Source organism: Strigops habroptila, chromosome 1 (assembly GCF_004027225.2).
Source record: "Strigops habroptila isolate Jane chromosome 1, bStrHab1.2.pri, whole genome shotgun sequence".
Taxonomy (NCBI): Eukaryota; Metazoa; Chordata; class Aves; order Psittaciformes; family Psittacidae; genus Strigops; species Strigops habroptila.
The window spans coordinates 153,497,409-153,513,208 of record NC_044277.2 but is presented as its reverse complement, the minus strand read 5'-3'; the positions used below and the strand labels follow the sequence as shown (position 1 = coordinate 153,513,208).

The window sequence follows — 15,800 nt, the reverse complement described above, 5'->3', positions numbered from 1 at the left end:
GAGGCTTTTAATAACTGCGCTCAGACAAAGTGGCTGTGCACGTATTGTCTGGGGAGGCACCATGACAGAACGTATAATTTACAGCTCAGTGAGTTCTCTAAAAAGGTCATGCCCAATATCACTGTAGCACCACAATGTATTTTACTCTGAAAGGCTGGGAATGGACTTTGATTACAGCAGCTAGCTGCTGAGCTGCAGCACCTCTGTTCACTTCACCAACATTGCTCAGTTTACTCAGCAGCAAAATTTGGCCTGATGAGCAGTAATAAATGCCAAATTTTCCCATAGCATTCTTTCCTATGATTATACTTTGGATAGAAAAACCACAGACATGTAAGTAGCACAGTAGAGATACTAAAGCAAGTATTAAAATAAGAATATTTTCTACCACTATTCATGTTTTTCAGCAACTGATGGTGAAAAAATTCATTTTCTAAATCACCCCAAGTCTTACTGCATGTTTATGTCTGTAAAATGCAAATATCTGTATTGATCACAATAAAAAGGTGTGCTTACCATACCGACATATATACATGTGTGTGTGTCTAAATACACAACCATATATATTCATATGTGCATTTGTAGACATGGGTAGCCTTGTATGTTTTACTTTACTGATGCCTGCCTTTAGTATAAATTTTCTTTGATAATCTTATTTATTTAGTGTGGATTGTCTTTTTGGCTGCTGATTGCCACAGTGTGTGTGCTTCCCACTCTTGTTCACGTTAGCCCTATTCAGAATTTCTTATGTTTAAGGGAATCAGGTTCAGTGGGTTTTTTTAGGAACTGTGTATCTGAAACAAGTTTTGTGCTTTCAGAATCTTCAAGTGGTCAAACCTTTGCTACAAGGATGAAGTTATCCAGTTACATTAACTTCCTTTGCCACCATTTAGTAAATTTTTAATACTCTTTCCTGATTTGGAAAAGAAAAATATGTTAATGGAACACATGCATAGACCTTTTTTTTTCCCCTTCTATTAATTAATGTAGGAAGCATTTCCATTGGAAATGCCTGGGGCTATAGATTTTGTTAAATAGGGCTCTTTAAAGTGTAACATAGGAAATAGTAGGGATCTATTTGGCTGGCGGGTGGGAATACCAGAGTTTTCCACTAGATGCAAACTGAATTTTCTGTACTGGTTTAACTGTATCAGAGTCCTCATTGGGTGTCTTAAGGAAAGAACAATGGATGGAGCTCTGAAGTTAGGGTTCTGAAGTGGCTCACTGCTATTGCATGAGCAACAGAAATGATAACTGATGTTCCAGGATTTGCTGGGTTTGTTACAGAGCTACAGTGCACTCGAAATACTGCTATGTTGATATTAATATTTCAAAAATGTCTTTAGGGCGTATACTATATATACTTTTATGCCCAATAGCAGGTTTTGTAATATTGTACCAAGATTTAGCATTTCCAAGATATTTTATGGCACTTAGCAAAGTTAGGGCGAAAAGGTCTTGTGTATGCCAGCATGTTTGAGTTTGGATACCTGTAATTATATTCCATCACTTCAGTATCTCTATGAAATACTTTAGCACCGTAAATGGAATAGGAAGCAAAGTCTGAGTTAAAAGATTTTTCCACTCAGGTCCCTTTCTAAATCATCTTTCAAAGCAACAAATCCTCTGGCTGTATATGGGAAAATAACTATCCTAACTTGGCATTATACAGTTACGTTACTTGAGCTGAGTATTTCCACACTGGAATGAAATCTTGAAGTTATAAAGGGGTGTTCTATGAAAGTGTCAACTCAGTGCTGAGAAGCAGTTAAAGTAGGCAAAATGGGTATTGGGAAATATTAGGAAAGGAATATATAATGAAAAACAAAACATTCCTGTACTGTAATGTTGCATATCCATGGTCTGCCTGCACCTGGAATGCCCACATGCATGTCCCCATCTCAGAGGATAAAACCTGATTTCTTATTAGCTCCCCATGTGAATGCCCTTCTTTCAAACTGGAATATCTTGTTCCAGGTTGAACTGGAACCGGATGAGATGAATTTGGAAAGAGGTGTTTTTGCACCAGATCAACAGCATCTTCACAGGGAATAGCAATATCCTCTTTTGTAGACAGGCTCTGGGGACTCCTCATCTGTAGGCTTTAAGAGATGCATTGGAGCCTATGCTCATCTTTAAATGGAAGAAGTGAAGACTGTGCTTTGGGAAAACCTCCATCTTAGAACGTTATAAAACCAGGAATGTGATAGACAGGTTCATTTATTCAGGGTCTTGTTGGTGCAGGCAGATATCTGAGGCAGAACTTTGTCTCTTCACCAAGCGAGGCTGCAGCTCCTGCTCCACCAGGAGCAAGCAGGGTGACTGCAGCCTGGCTGGCTGAGAGCTATTTGTGTCCAAGGCCACTTCTGGGGGGCTTATTTCCTCCTGGTGCTCCAGGGGGTACATTTAACTTATGTGTGGGGAACAGCGATCTGGCTGGAAGGCAAAAAACATCTCCAGCACCCAGGAACATGAGCAAAGGATGGCAAAGGGGATGTGCCAGGTACCAGAAATCCCATTTAACAGAGTTTTGCTCAGACAAATATATCTACAGATCAGAAACTTAAAAGGGGCAGCTTTCACTACCCAGCCACTTCTTGACATCCCTAGGTGTAATTCTAATTATAGAGCCTTTCAAACGTGTACGGCAGAAGTGGATTAAGTTAAATAGTCTGCTCAAACTGCCAGAGGCTTCACAGCGAGGGAATGAATTTCTCTAGCTCTGATTTTATTATCAGGAGGTGATTTTTTTTTTTTCCCTGAGCTTATTGGAAATGTCATTTTATTATTACATGCTATTTTTTATTATTACACACTACATGGAGAAAAGTACTTCCTGACATGTTAGTTTGCAGATTACTGCTGCTGAGCAAAATGGTTATGGTTTTCTCTTATCTCTTCAGAAATTAATAGCAGATGGGACAAACTATCTCTAAAAGAGACAGCCGTTTTATTAATGCCAGAGTCTAGTTTCTAATGGCCAGTAGGCATTACAATGCCAATGAATTTTTTCCAGAGAAAACATCCTCCAGCCTGTCAAGGAAACCTGTTATTGAGGTGAGACAGCAAAGTCAGTTTCTGGAAACATGTTTCTAAAGAAAATCATGTGCAACTGTAAAAGATTTAGAGCTTTTTTTAACCTTTAATTAAGAAGCCAATCTACATTGCTGTGTATGTGCCCAGCTCCTGATGAGAAATAAATCACATCTAAATATCTGCTAAATTAAAAAAGCAAGCAAGAGTTGCTAATGGCCAGATCTGGAAGTGCTTTTCTACTGATGCTGAAGTATTAAAAAGTTTATAATCTTGCACACATCGTAATTAAAGCAGTGATATTTCTACAGCTGATTTCCCTATGTCCTTTTTTAGCTAACTACTTAATTTCCATTTTTAGCCAGCAGAATTAAGACCCATTAAAGGCTAGGATAACTAGTTAGCACTTCAGATGATATTTGGTGTGCAGCGAGACTTCATTTCATTAGAGGTTAGTGCCTCTTATGCTGCAGCCAACAGTGAATTCTTTTTCTGCCACTAACTCCAGAGGAAGACGATGCGTATGATTAAAAAGAGAACAGGTTTGTAGTAGGAATGAGGATAGTCTGAGTTAAAGTTCACTTATAGACACTAATCTTTTGAGGCTTTACCTACAGGACATAGGTTCTCCTAGAGGATAAAACTGAATTACTGGGGGGAGCATGTTTTTATCCAGAAAAAAATGTGGCGCCTGGCTTTTTCCCGAGTAGCCAGGCTATTATTATTGTTATTTATATCCATATAGCATCTAGTAGTCCCAGCTACTGCCTGAAGTACTGCACAAACTCAGCGATGGCTCCGTTAATTCTCATGTGAAGCAAATCTCCCTTTGGGCCTGGTTCGATAGACACAAAATTGTCTGACTTATCAACATGAAGAATTTCCATTGAATTGCTGGGATACCAGTCCATGAGTAGGGTTACCTGCATGGTTGTGTTTGTGACTAAGAATTCTGTTTATATTCAGCTGAGCTGAACCAAAAATATCTATTCCCTCCCCACCCCACATGTTACTTTGACAAGTGTGAGAAACTCACATCTTCAGAGGAGACTGTCTTCTTGCAAAAGAGAGGAAATGGAAATACCAGGGATGTTTTTATCCTCAGCCCAACTGTTTGGATTTCGAGCACTCAGGCTGTTTGCCCATAAGCCTCTTCCTTTGCATCGACTCTACTGGAGGTGAGAAGAAAATGAGAGTCATGGGACAACATCTGAGTCAGAGGGAGGAGCTTCTTTGCACCCCTACCCTGAGACCAATCATTAGGCAGAACTGTGCCCAGTTCTGCTTCAGCCTGTGTTTTGGAGACTGTCTGCTCCCCCAGCTCCTCTGCCTGCTGAAGCATTTTGCTCTGTAGCTTCCTCAAGCTCCCAATGTGAAAGAATGAGAGGAAAAACAGCAAAAGCTGCCTCCTTTAGAAAAAAATCAAAGCTCCTTCCCATCTCTCTGCTTGGACTTCTTGTTGTCTTTCTGACTTCTAGACAGCAAGATTGTTTGATGAAGGCCTGACCTTGGTAAGAGAAGAAAGGAAGGCACAGCAAGAATACGTGGGTTTGTGGTTAAACATCATTTTAGTCATTTAATTTTTCCATCCTCATGAATAAAACAGGCAGAGAAAGCAGACAAAGGTCAACCAAAGCTTTGGTTGACTGTAGGTTGCTCATGTGTGTTAATAACATGGCCTTGTAAGTATGAAGTTAAGCAATGTCTTTTAGGTATGTTTCCAGGATGTGCACCACCATCCCAGCACTAAGTGATGGAGGTTAAACAGGGACCAGATGGCCCTGGGCTGTTCTTTGAGCACAACTCCTGCGCATGCTCTACCCTCGAGCTTGGATGTCCCCTTTGGTTTTAGTTTCGGTCTTTATTATTATACTTTTTTCTTCTTCTTCTTTATGAGCTATTGTGTTTTAATTACCTGTAAATTCTTTGGAATAGCCTCTGGCTATGTTTGGGAGGGAGAGGACAGAAGGAATGGCTTGCTTCAGTGTTTTCTCTTGGTTTTATCTGCCTCTGTTTGTTCTTCTTTTTTTTCAGGCTGACTGGAGGTAATGGCTCTTAGCATGCTTTATAAATCATTCCACAGAGGACTTTGAGTGAGCGTTTTATTGAATAAGTATGGAGAAGTGGGCTTTTATCCCTGCAAAAAAGGTGGCAAGTTCACTGTAATTTCCACTGGATTACTGTATTTGGGGTAGAAGAAGTAATAGAAGACTAAAAGATATTGGTCTTACAGCAAGATCCAATTGTATTACCTCCTCTTTGACTTGCTTCTTAATCCATAGGAGCATCAAAGTTATTTGCATTAAAAACAGCACTTTGATTTAATAGCACAGAGGCAGCAGTGTTTGGAAGGAATCGAAAAGCTCACTTTGAAGAGCTATGCCAGTCTGAAATCCTGAACACTAATGCTCTTGAGCTTTGGGAAAAGGTAGATCTGCAGCCACATCCAAATGCCACAGCTCTCCTCCATTTCTAGACTGCCAGAGCAAGTCCTGAGAGCTGAGATTTCTTGCAGAGAGGAGGAAACAGGGTTCAGCTACAGAGATTTCAAAGAGAAATCTTTATTCAGGCTGCTGGAAACTGGTGTTCTTGTCTCCTGGCTGCCTGGGATACCCAGCTCTGTTACACAGGCTGGGATCTCACTCTGGCTGCCGGGTCTGATTATATTGCTCAGAACTGGAATCACCAAACATGGCTTCATTGTAAAATGATGAAGCCACTTCAGAGACAGAGCACAATGCTGGGCCTACAGCAATTCAAAACTCACTTGAAATGAACCACTTATGGCCATCAGGTGGATTTTGAATGATTGCTATGTGGGGATTATATTGAACCTACTTCATCCCATAAAATATCAGAAAAAGTGCTGCACATCTCAAGAAATACTTCCCTATGCAAGGTCTTGGGTCTCAGCCACAGCTAGTCCAAGGAGCAGCTGCGCTTTAGCCTTGCTCACCCCCAGATTTGTGATGAGAAATAACCGGCTTCATAGGTTTTAGGGAATGGGTTCTTTCCAGCCACAGAAGGAGAGCAGAGTGAACTCTGGAGATATTTTGGCATTAACAAATGCATAGCTGGGCCCAGCAGCCCTGCGCATGCCAAACACTGCTGGGCTTCAGAGGGAAGTTATTGAAGAGCTGATGCCTCGAGTGCTTTGCGGTGCTCAGCACATACGTCTGCTTCGTGACATCTCTTTGCAGGCTGTCACACCCATTTGTTTTTTGGTAGCTCTCTGTGTGGCGTGTGTTGAGAAGTGTAGAAATTCCATCAAGTGCAGACCTGTGTCCTTTTTCTTGTGGGAAATAATGAGGAAGCAGGTGGCCAAGCAGGCAGTTGTAACAGTGGCTGTCCCCCTGGCTCCTTAATTTTCATCCTTGAAAGGATGGAAAGTCATTATTCCAGGAGCAACACCCAATGCTGTAAAAGCCAGGCTGTTCCATGCACTCCTCTGGCATCCTCTCTGTGATAACCTACAGGTTGTGAGTAAAGACTAAAATTCACAGGTATTTTTTCCCCTTGAACACTGATCTGCCATGGAGCATCTCAAGAAATGAAATGCCCAACAATGCTTGAAATACTTCCATGGCACAGGGTGCTCCATCAGACTTTACAGGTAACTGTATTCACTCTTTGTTTGTTTGAAGGGTGCGTGCTTGTGGTGTCTGTAATCGAACAGCTTGCACAGTGGCACAACAGTACAGTAAAGGCAGCCATGGAGAGGCTGTGCAGCTACATACCTGGTAAGTACCCAATAATATGCCATATGTTATGTTGGTTCTGCTATATGTCTCTGTTAATTAAAAATTCACACGAGGAGCCTGAAAAGGCTTTATCCACTGCTCGTGCAGCATCTCAAATGAATGGAGCTGAAAGATAGCAAGTTGTTATCTGAAGGGAAGTCAGTGTATGGCTCAGATGGCTTTAGAGCTGGGATTTTATCCCAAAGTTAGGGTGAACGGGACCAACACACGCAGACCCCTTCCCTCCCTTTTTCTCCCCTTTGTCTCTTTGTTAGCAGCTTAAGAATAATCTATTCTTTCAGTGTATGCCCAGCCACTCCTGTGTCTTGCTGATACGGGTCTTTATAGCAGCTGTGAAGATGAAAATGTTTTCAGCAGGTCTAGGAAACCACTGTTGTAGAATCTCAAAAACGAGCTGAGGTTGGCAGATATAAGATGTGAGCATTTGTTCTGCACGGAAAAGCTATTGAAATGTAACTGATGATACACATTTCAAAAGCAATAGCTATTCCATATGAATAAATGTGGACTCCCCTTTTTCTGCCCCACATTTTATCTGCCCAAAGGATCTCAGCTGTCTGAATGCACATCCCTAAATAGAGAATGGTTTGAATGCCAGAATAGCGTTGTGCTTCAGAGACTAAGTGACTAGATCTCACATTCATGATATCTTTTTAACACTATAAATGTAAAAAGACAGCTTAGGATTCTTCATTTTAAAGTTGTTTATACAGGACTTCACAAATCGTATCTCTAAGAAACCATCTTGCTCTGTAGACCCTAGTTTCACAGAAGATGCGTGTAGAATATTAATTCCCTCCTTTCCAAGAGGGGATTTCTCGATGCAGGTTGGGGCAGGGAGGTAATTGCTGGGATTCATTCATTGATAGAATGATGCTTATCAGATTTCTATTCCATAAGTCATATCCTCAGTGTTTTAAATTACAGGCACACAACTGTGAAGTTGCAATTAGAAGCACCGATCCTGTTATTAAAATACAATTTTCTTCTTTAAGATATGACATGCTAGCTCTGTGCTCATGATTCACTCAGTGGACCTTGTTCCACTGACATGTCAAGATATTTCTTTTCATCTGCCATTCTTTACACACATAAAATCCTATTATCCATTGAGTTAAACCTGGATAATCCAGTTACCTTCTGTGAGATGTGTGGATACACCCAACAGAAAAAAAAGCTGACCCTGAACTTGAAAAGAGTGAAAAATCCTATGGATTTTGTGAGAGCTACAGGTTTATCCTCTTCTGGAAGGTGAACGCTGCAGCCTAGTTGCCTCTTGCTGCTTGAAACAATAGAAGATGCTCATGAGGAGCAAACCTACTAGAGCAGGCCATGCCATTTCACCTGAAGGAACGACTTCCTTATTATACACATGCCTACAGCTGATTGCAAGAATGACAGCAACATATTAATGGCAATGGAGCTTTTCCTAAGGCCAAAATGGGAACAAGAACTTCTGTGGTTTTTTAAAGGGCTTCATATCATTTCAATTACAATCAAGTTGTGGCTTGATCAAGCCTTCAGTGAAGCTAAATGATGTTCAAGAACAGGGAAAATGAGAGAGAAGAATTCAGTACCCGTCAATCCCACTTAATCCCTGTAGGCTGTGCAGAAGACACAGTTGCACCCTTACTTATATGGGAATATTTGTAATGTGTGTGATTCAAGCAACAAGGCCAATAAACCTATGAAAATTAGAACAGTGACACCATGAGCGAAGGAGACTCTTGAGCAATCAGAAAGGCCAGGTCTAGGGGAATGGGCAGTATTTATGGTGTAAGAAATATTAGCAAGGATGGATGTTTGCCTGGACACTGGCAGGCTGCCTGATGAAGCAGAGGTGCCTGGTACCTGAGATGTGCATTGAGACCGCCTGCCTCTGGCGTTGCCTCTGAGCCTCTGTGTCAGCCACTGCTGTGTAAACACCACAGAGCTCAAGTGGAAATGGCATCCTGATTAATACCATCTTTCTTGCAAATATTTATCCCCTGAGATTCAGGGGATAAACACCAGAATTGTGTTTCTAGGACTATGAAGCTATAGAGGAAAACCTTCTGGGGTTTTATCATTGTCCTGGTTTTGGCTAGAATAGAGTCAATTTTCTTCCTAGTAGCTTGTACAGTCTTGTGTACACAACAGCCATGTAACAGGGCAGTTCAGGGGATCTCTTTTACCCAAAGCAGGGCAAAAGCAAGTATACTCTAAATTTTCTGTAGATTTTTCTGCATTTAGTTTGGTTTAAGGTCTTCTCTTGCCCCTGAACAATCGAAGTTACTCATCATTTCCCCTCTCTCTCTCTTTCTTCCCCTCCTTTCTGACTTACGCAGCTTTCTCCTAGCAGAGCTTTCTCTCTGCAATAACTTCGCCTTGTGTGTGTTAGCAGAGCTGGAGGTTTTTGAATGCATGAAGGCTGGCTGGCTCGGAGGGCAAGTCCTATAAACACTGCCTGTGGTTTGGGTCTGTTTTGCTGGAAGCTAAAGCCTGAATAGCATTAGCATCTTCCAAGAGGACTCTATATGCTCAATAATAATTTTATGTTATTGCTGTTCTTTTTACCAGCTATTTGTTACACTGTGGGGTAGTCACATGCCAAGTTTCCTCTATACATAAGGACAGCAGTGCTTAGAAATCAGGGTGACCAGCAGACCCCCAACATCAGCTCCCCAGCCTCCCCTCCTGGGTTGGGGAAGCCAGCCACCTTCTCCTGCAGTCTCCTATAGTTAGCCAGGTGCCTTGATGGTAAGCCTCATGAGAGGGAGTTTTAATCAGCGATGATACCGAACGCAGGGTTATTGATGTCTGTGATGTCTTTCCTTTTAGGTGAACAAGAATAGAATGTAATTCTAGCCAGGAGACCAATTTTTAACTTGCAGATTGCTTCTAAAGAGCCAATAGAGAGTAGTTATGTGGCAAAGGAGGTGAAGAAATGAAGCTAATAATTTGATTGTAATAAAACACCTGGCATAGGATAAGAAAAATCAGCTATCGTAGTTACAGATGCTGTCTGCAACATCATATGCTGAGGATATCATCTCTCATTCCCTGCTATGCCCTTCTGGTCCCAGCCCTTCTTTCCTGGGCGCTGGTTGCCAGCCAGGGTGTCTGCAGTCCTGGCAGGATAGGAGCTGTGGGAGTGAGAGCACACCCATGCCTACTGATTGAGTCAGTGCTGTGAGGCTTTGTACCCTCCCCAGAGCAAAACCACCCTCCTGGTATGCAGCAGACCCCCAGCCCTGGGCATATCCTGATTCTGGTTAAAATTGAACGTTCAGCCCAAAATTGGAGGGAAGCAGCTGCTTTGGGTGTTTCTAAAGAAGGGCACACTCTGTTTTCTTCCCCAAGTGCAGATAGTTATCTGTCTGGATAATGGAAGTGCAAGAGAAAACAACAACTCTCAGGAATTTCAGGAGCTGCAAGTTTGTTTTCGCTGCACTTGTATGAACCTGCCTCTCCGTGACTTTTCAAAACACAGCTCCTGCCGAAACGAGGCTTGAGACTTCCTTTGCAGGATACGTGTGTGCTTAACCAGCTCTTGTCTGTTCAGGCCAAGAAATGGTCAGTTTTCCTTCATGGGAAATGTCAGACCAGTGTATCTGTATTCAGATCCCCAAGTGTTTGCCTGGGTGTGGGGACCACTCTGTTTCTACAATGGTACCTTAAAGAAACCTGGTATGAGCTGTCTCTGGAGAGCACGGAGAGCTTGCTTCACCCAGATTAAAGCAAACCACCTAAGCCAGCATCCTGAAAAGGCACACGGCTGCAGGCTGAAAGGAATCCAAACAAAAAGTGTCAAATATTTGTTTGGGTGCAATTACTCCTGTGCAACTCCTACTCTACACAAAGCATATTCTCTTAACTCTCACAACCCCCCAGAAGCTCTGTGGCAGCTCTGACAGTAGCATCAAGCCCAACATCACTTTCTGCACTTTGATTCATGTGTTTGTTTTCTTTCTTGCAAACCTACCGAGCTGTTTGTTTAAACTGCTTAGAAGATGCTGCAGCATGTAGGATTTATTTTCATGATGCTACACTGGGAACATTTAACTAATACTAGTTACCCTTTTTAGTCTTTGTCATGTTGGCTTCTCTAGCCTACAGCTAGAGAGGGGTTTTAGGCAAGGTTAGAACTTCATGTTTTCCCATTCTCTGGTGATATGCTGAGATCATAAATTCACATACATTCTCCTAAGATAAACAGCATTCACCTTAGTGAACCAACTCCTGCTGTATTTTGGCTGTTATAAAACCACTTTCACCATGCTCAATTAGTTACAAAAAATTTATGTTTTCTAGAGAAACTGCAAGGTTTCTGTTACATACTTGCTGAACTTTATGGACCACACATAGCTGAGCTGTAAGTATTGCTGTGTCCTCTCAGGTCTTAGTTTGTTCTTGACATGTACAGATGCACTGCTGGATTGAAGTGCAGGGCTTTCATTCTTGAAATCACATTATTATTATTAAAGCAGAGATGCTTGAGAGTGATTCTGGTTTGGCATTTGGCACAGCTCTTTCTGAGTGAATAAACACAGGCTGCCACGGGTAACCATTTTCATACTCCCATTTGAATCTCAGATCAGGCCCACCTGATGTAATTACCTTTTGAAATACAGCTTGTTTGGCTGAGGGAGGAATTTGAATAACCCATGTGTGTGAGACACATTCTACAGTCACACTCCTGTAACGCTTGGCTCTTGCTTTCCCTTCTACCTTTAATCAAGCTTTCTAATTGTCGACCCCTACGTGCTCTCAGCCCCAACCTTGATACACACTCTTGGGGAAGCCTACTAAGTAATGTAAGTGATTAAAACAATAAAATGTAGGTCATTTTATTCCCCTTTAAAAGTCCTTAGTTTAATTAACAGAGCTTTTGCTAGACCTGCTTTCTCCCCAGCGTTTTCACTTTTCTTTTTAAAACTAGCCAAGGGACTGCAAAGTGCTTACAGGACTAAGCAGTGCTATAATCACACTTTTCATTTAATTCCTGATTAGCCCAGAGGTGTATCCCAAAAAGCAAGAAGCAATCCTTGCAGTTGTGCTTGGTGAATAAAGGTTTAAGGATCTTTGAAGGATTTCTGGTTATTTTCTTGAGTTAATGATTGAACATTCCTATGTGCCAAATTGCATATGCATTAACTTTAACCTCTAAATCTTTGCCAGATTTATGATTTATTAAAAAAAACAGAACAATCCTAGTGTATTTGATTCAGGTGCTGTATATAAAGCACAGTGCTTTTTCTTCATCCTGGGACCCAATTTTAAATGCTGAATAGGATGCCATGGCAGAAAATCGTTAGGACCCAGCACTGTACTGAGCAGCGAAGCGATTAGGAGCCCCAGTGAAGAGAGCTGAGGTCATTGTTTGGTTTCGGGGAGATTTAGCTTCCCATGGAAATAGCTTCTACTTGCAAGCACCCAGAAGAACATAATAGTCTTTGTTTATGCACCATTTCCTTCAGCATAGACAGGGAAATGAATGCTGATGTGATCTGCCATTCGTTGAAGCTGTGTAAACAGGATCCAGGACAACCGCTTTGTCATCTCTACAGTCCTCCAAAGGTGAGTTGGTTTTCCACTTTTTTTCAAAGCTACTGACTGTGGAAGGTCTTTTAAGCTGGAACTCAAGGGTACAGGGGCTTCCAGTGCATGTCCATTGTCTGGGAAATAGACTTCAACATTCTGAGTGTGGACACTTTGAGGAAGTTTCTGTTTGAAGAGGAGGTACATAACACACATTAGCTGTGTGGACCATCACTGCTGTGGTTGTTGGAGAGTGGGGATTACAGGGCTAAATTCTCTTGTGCCAGGCTGGGTCAGAGAAGAAGAGTAGGGAAAATAAAATCTCACTTTGCCCACACCTTATTGTACAATAATCCCAAACCAGATACTCAGCCCACGTTCATCTATACCACCATGGCACCATGGCATGGGTGACATGGTGGTATATCCCCACATTGCCTAATCTGCTGTGGCAGCCTGTGTGGGTTCTAGTTATCTACTGTAAATGCAGGGTTATTAGACTTGGATTAGTCTTCAATGCAAGAGATTTAAGATAACGCACAATCTTTTGCCACAGGCTGGAAACATATTTAGTTACCATCCCTTTTTTGATGTACAGTTACTTGCTACACCACAGTAACTTGATTGCATGTCCTAGACCTTTGTCACTTGGACACATACATATCTTCATAGGTGTCTAAACAGATTTTGGGGAATTTGTTGGTTGTGGATTGGGTATTTTTCCCCAGTCATCACTGGTCACACTAAAACCTGTGAGTGATGGTGGTTGTCTGGCAGTGCTAAAAAACAAGTGATTCACAAAAGCAGCTATTTTTGTAAATCTTTTTCCCTGCATCCGGGTGGATAAAGACATGTTTGATTTCCAAAGGTGTTCATAATATGTTTTACACAGGGCCTCATCCAACAGCTATTGAAATCAGAGTCTTTTTATGGGCTTTGGCGAGCTGTGGTTCATCTCCAGCATGGGTTTAGTTCTGTCAATATTAAGAAACACTTGCCTTCCATGAATGGCAGTAACATTTGTTTTACAGCAGGCGTATGTCCCATATGACTACTATGCTCCATGTTATGCCAACATAGAGATAAGTAAGTGTGCAACCAGGCAGGGGTGAAAGAAGATGAGTGCAGGCAGTAGAGAGGGCCCACACTAACTTGGCTCAACCAGGATGTTGGCCAGACTTCATCAAATTAGTTCCTTCAGAAATCCTGCATCTGGTAAAACAGTTCATGGGTCCTTCCACCCACCTCCCATGAGTCTGGGAACAGGGGCTTTTTTGGGTTTCTTCTTTAAACAAAAGTTGGACTCTCATTTGCATGGCCTGGAGACTTCTTCTGAGTGAGTGACTCAAGCAAACCCTCTCCCTTCCAAGTGGTAGTAAAATCCCTTTCTGTCAAGGTCCTTTTGTTTCTCATCAGGAATAAGGGAATTCTGTCCACAAATCTCTCCTGTTTAGCTCACCTGATGCCCTGAGACAGCGTGAGGAGGCTGCAGGAGATAGAACAGCAGTGTTTAGAGTTCATGCTCAAGGGTTTGATAAATTGCCCGCAGTAACTCTGTGACAAGTCAGACTGAGTAAAGATGAATTATGGGTGAAAAAATTAATACACAATCAGAGACACAGATGCATAAAATGCGGTTTACCTCACATTTGCTTCTTTGGTTTGTAATTTGATTGATCGCTTCAGTTATATGACCCCGCAAATGTTGGCGCAGTCCCCTGCCAAGTGTTTCAACAAGACTTTAATACTAATGACTGGTTTGTTCAACTCTATTGATTCTCAGGTACTTCGTTTATTCATTTAGACTTCTGGATGCCCATTTTCCCAGAATTAGTATCAGATTTGTACTGGCAAAGGGAGTAAAACAAAGAGAGTTACTTATAATAAACGTAGAGTTACTTGCCCTTATAAGGCTGTATAGTGTTCACCTTTAATTGCCTTGAAGGTGGCAAATATCAACATGTAGCTGCTTTTTCAGTCAGTGTTTATTTTGTTCTGCTCCTGTGACGTTGATCTAGTGAGATTGTGTGTCTTGAGGAAAGAAGAACCCCTGCTTTAGTGGCTTTGGGAACTATCTACATAACGGAGACACTGCAAGCTGAGTAAATGATACGTGCATTATATTACATACTTCCCTGGTCTCTGACAAATTAGCCCAAATGATTTTTTTGCCAGCCTGCCTGGAGCCATTAACACTCTACAATTATTCTAGGAGGCTTAGCTCTAATTATGAATACAAAGTCTTGCTCTGATTGAACCAAGAGCAATGCTCTCAAGTGAAGATTTAGAGGAGGAGAACATCCAACCTGGGCAAGTGTGGTCTCTCGCACTGCATCCTAGCTGCCCAAAAAGAGATTCTCCTCTACCCTTAGTATGAGGATAGCAACACCGAGGAGTCCTGCAAGTCGGGAAGCAAAATAACAGAATCATAGAATCCCAGACTGGTTTGTGTTGGAAGGCACCTTAAACTCATCCAGTCCCAACCCCTGCCACAGACAGGGACACCTTCCACTAGAGCAGGTTGCTCCAAGCCCCTGTGTCCAACCTGGCCTTGAACACTGCCAGGGATGGGGCAGCCACAGCTTCTCTGGGCACCCTGTGCCAGCACCTCAGCACCCTCACAGGGAAGAACTTCTTCCTTATATCTAACCTGAACTTCCCCTGTTTCAGTTTGAACCCACCACCCCTTGTCCTATCACTACAGTCCCTGTTGAAGAGTCTCTCTCCAGCATCCTTGTAGCCCCCTTCAGACACTGGAAGCTGCTCTGAGTTCTCCAAGCAGCTTCTCTTCTCCAGGCTGAACAGCTCCAATGTTCTCAGACTGTCATCACACAGGAGGTGCTCCAGCCCCTGATCATCCTCGTGGCCTCCTCTGGGCTTGCTCCAACAGCTCCATGTCCTTCTTATGCTGGGGACACCAGAACTGTACACTACACTCCAAGTGGAGTCTCACGACAGCAGAGTAGAGGGGGAGAATGACCTCCCATGAGACCCATATGGCACACCAGAAGTAGGCTTTCCATAGGTGCTGAAAACTGGGTGGTAGCTAAAGCTGCTGTAATATACCTTGTGGTTAAGCTGCATCAACAGCAGATACTCTTTACATCTGCTGCAGCGCCACTCCAGAACACTGACAGTGGGTACAGGTATCCAAGCTTTAGGATGGTTGAGTATTTTTTTAGTCAAAAAGGTTTATCAGCTCAAATGGTGAAGGACTTCCTGTGGTAGAGAGTCATTCCTCTAGCGAGAGAAAAGGGCTGAAAGAAGGCGAGGGATTTTAGACACTGCCTACCGAGTGCCCTTTCTGGCCCTGGGAGCAAGCAGGTTTGCAGAAGGCTATTCTCAGCTTGTCTCTAGATTGCTTTAAGCCAGTTGGCCTGTTCAGTTAAATGGCAATACTTTAATTGATTTTGTTGGGGCCAGAATAGTGGCTTAACTTCAGCACCGGAGTCCTGCTGCTGGCAATCCCTTAAATGGCCTGTGTTA

At 42.4% G+C, this 15,800-nt stretch overlaps 1 protein-coding gene across 1 annotated transcript in view; it reads left to right on the top strand.

Annotated features, from left to right (window-relative positions):
* The window catches only part of AOAH (acyloxyacyl hydrolase), a 70,951-nt gene that overhangs the window by 7,972 nt on the left and 47,179 nt on the right, over window positions 1-15,800 (top strand). The window contains 3 exon segments of the mRNA XM_030499193.1: window positions 6,678-6,773; window positions 11,088-11,148; window positions 12,254-12,353. Coding sequence (XP_030355053.1) covers window positions 6,678-6,773; window positions 11,088-11,148; window positions 12,254-12,353 — 257 coding nt within the window.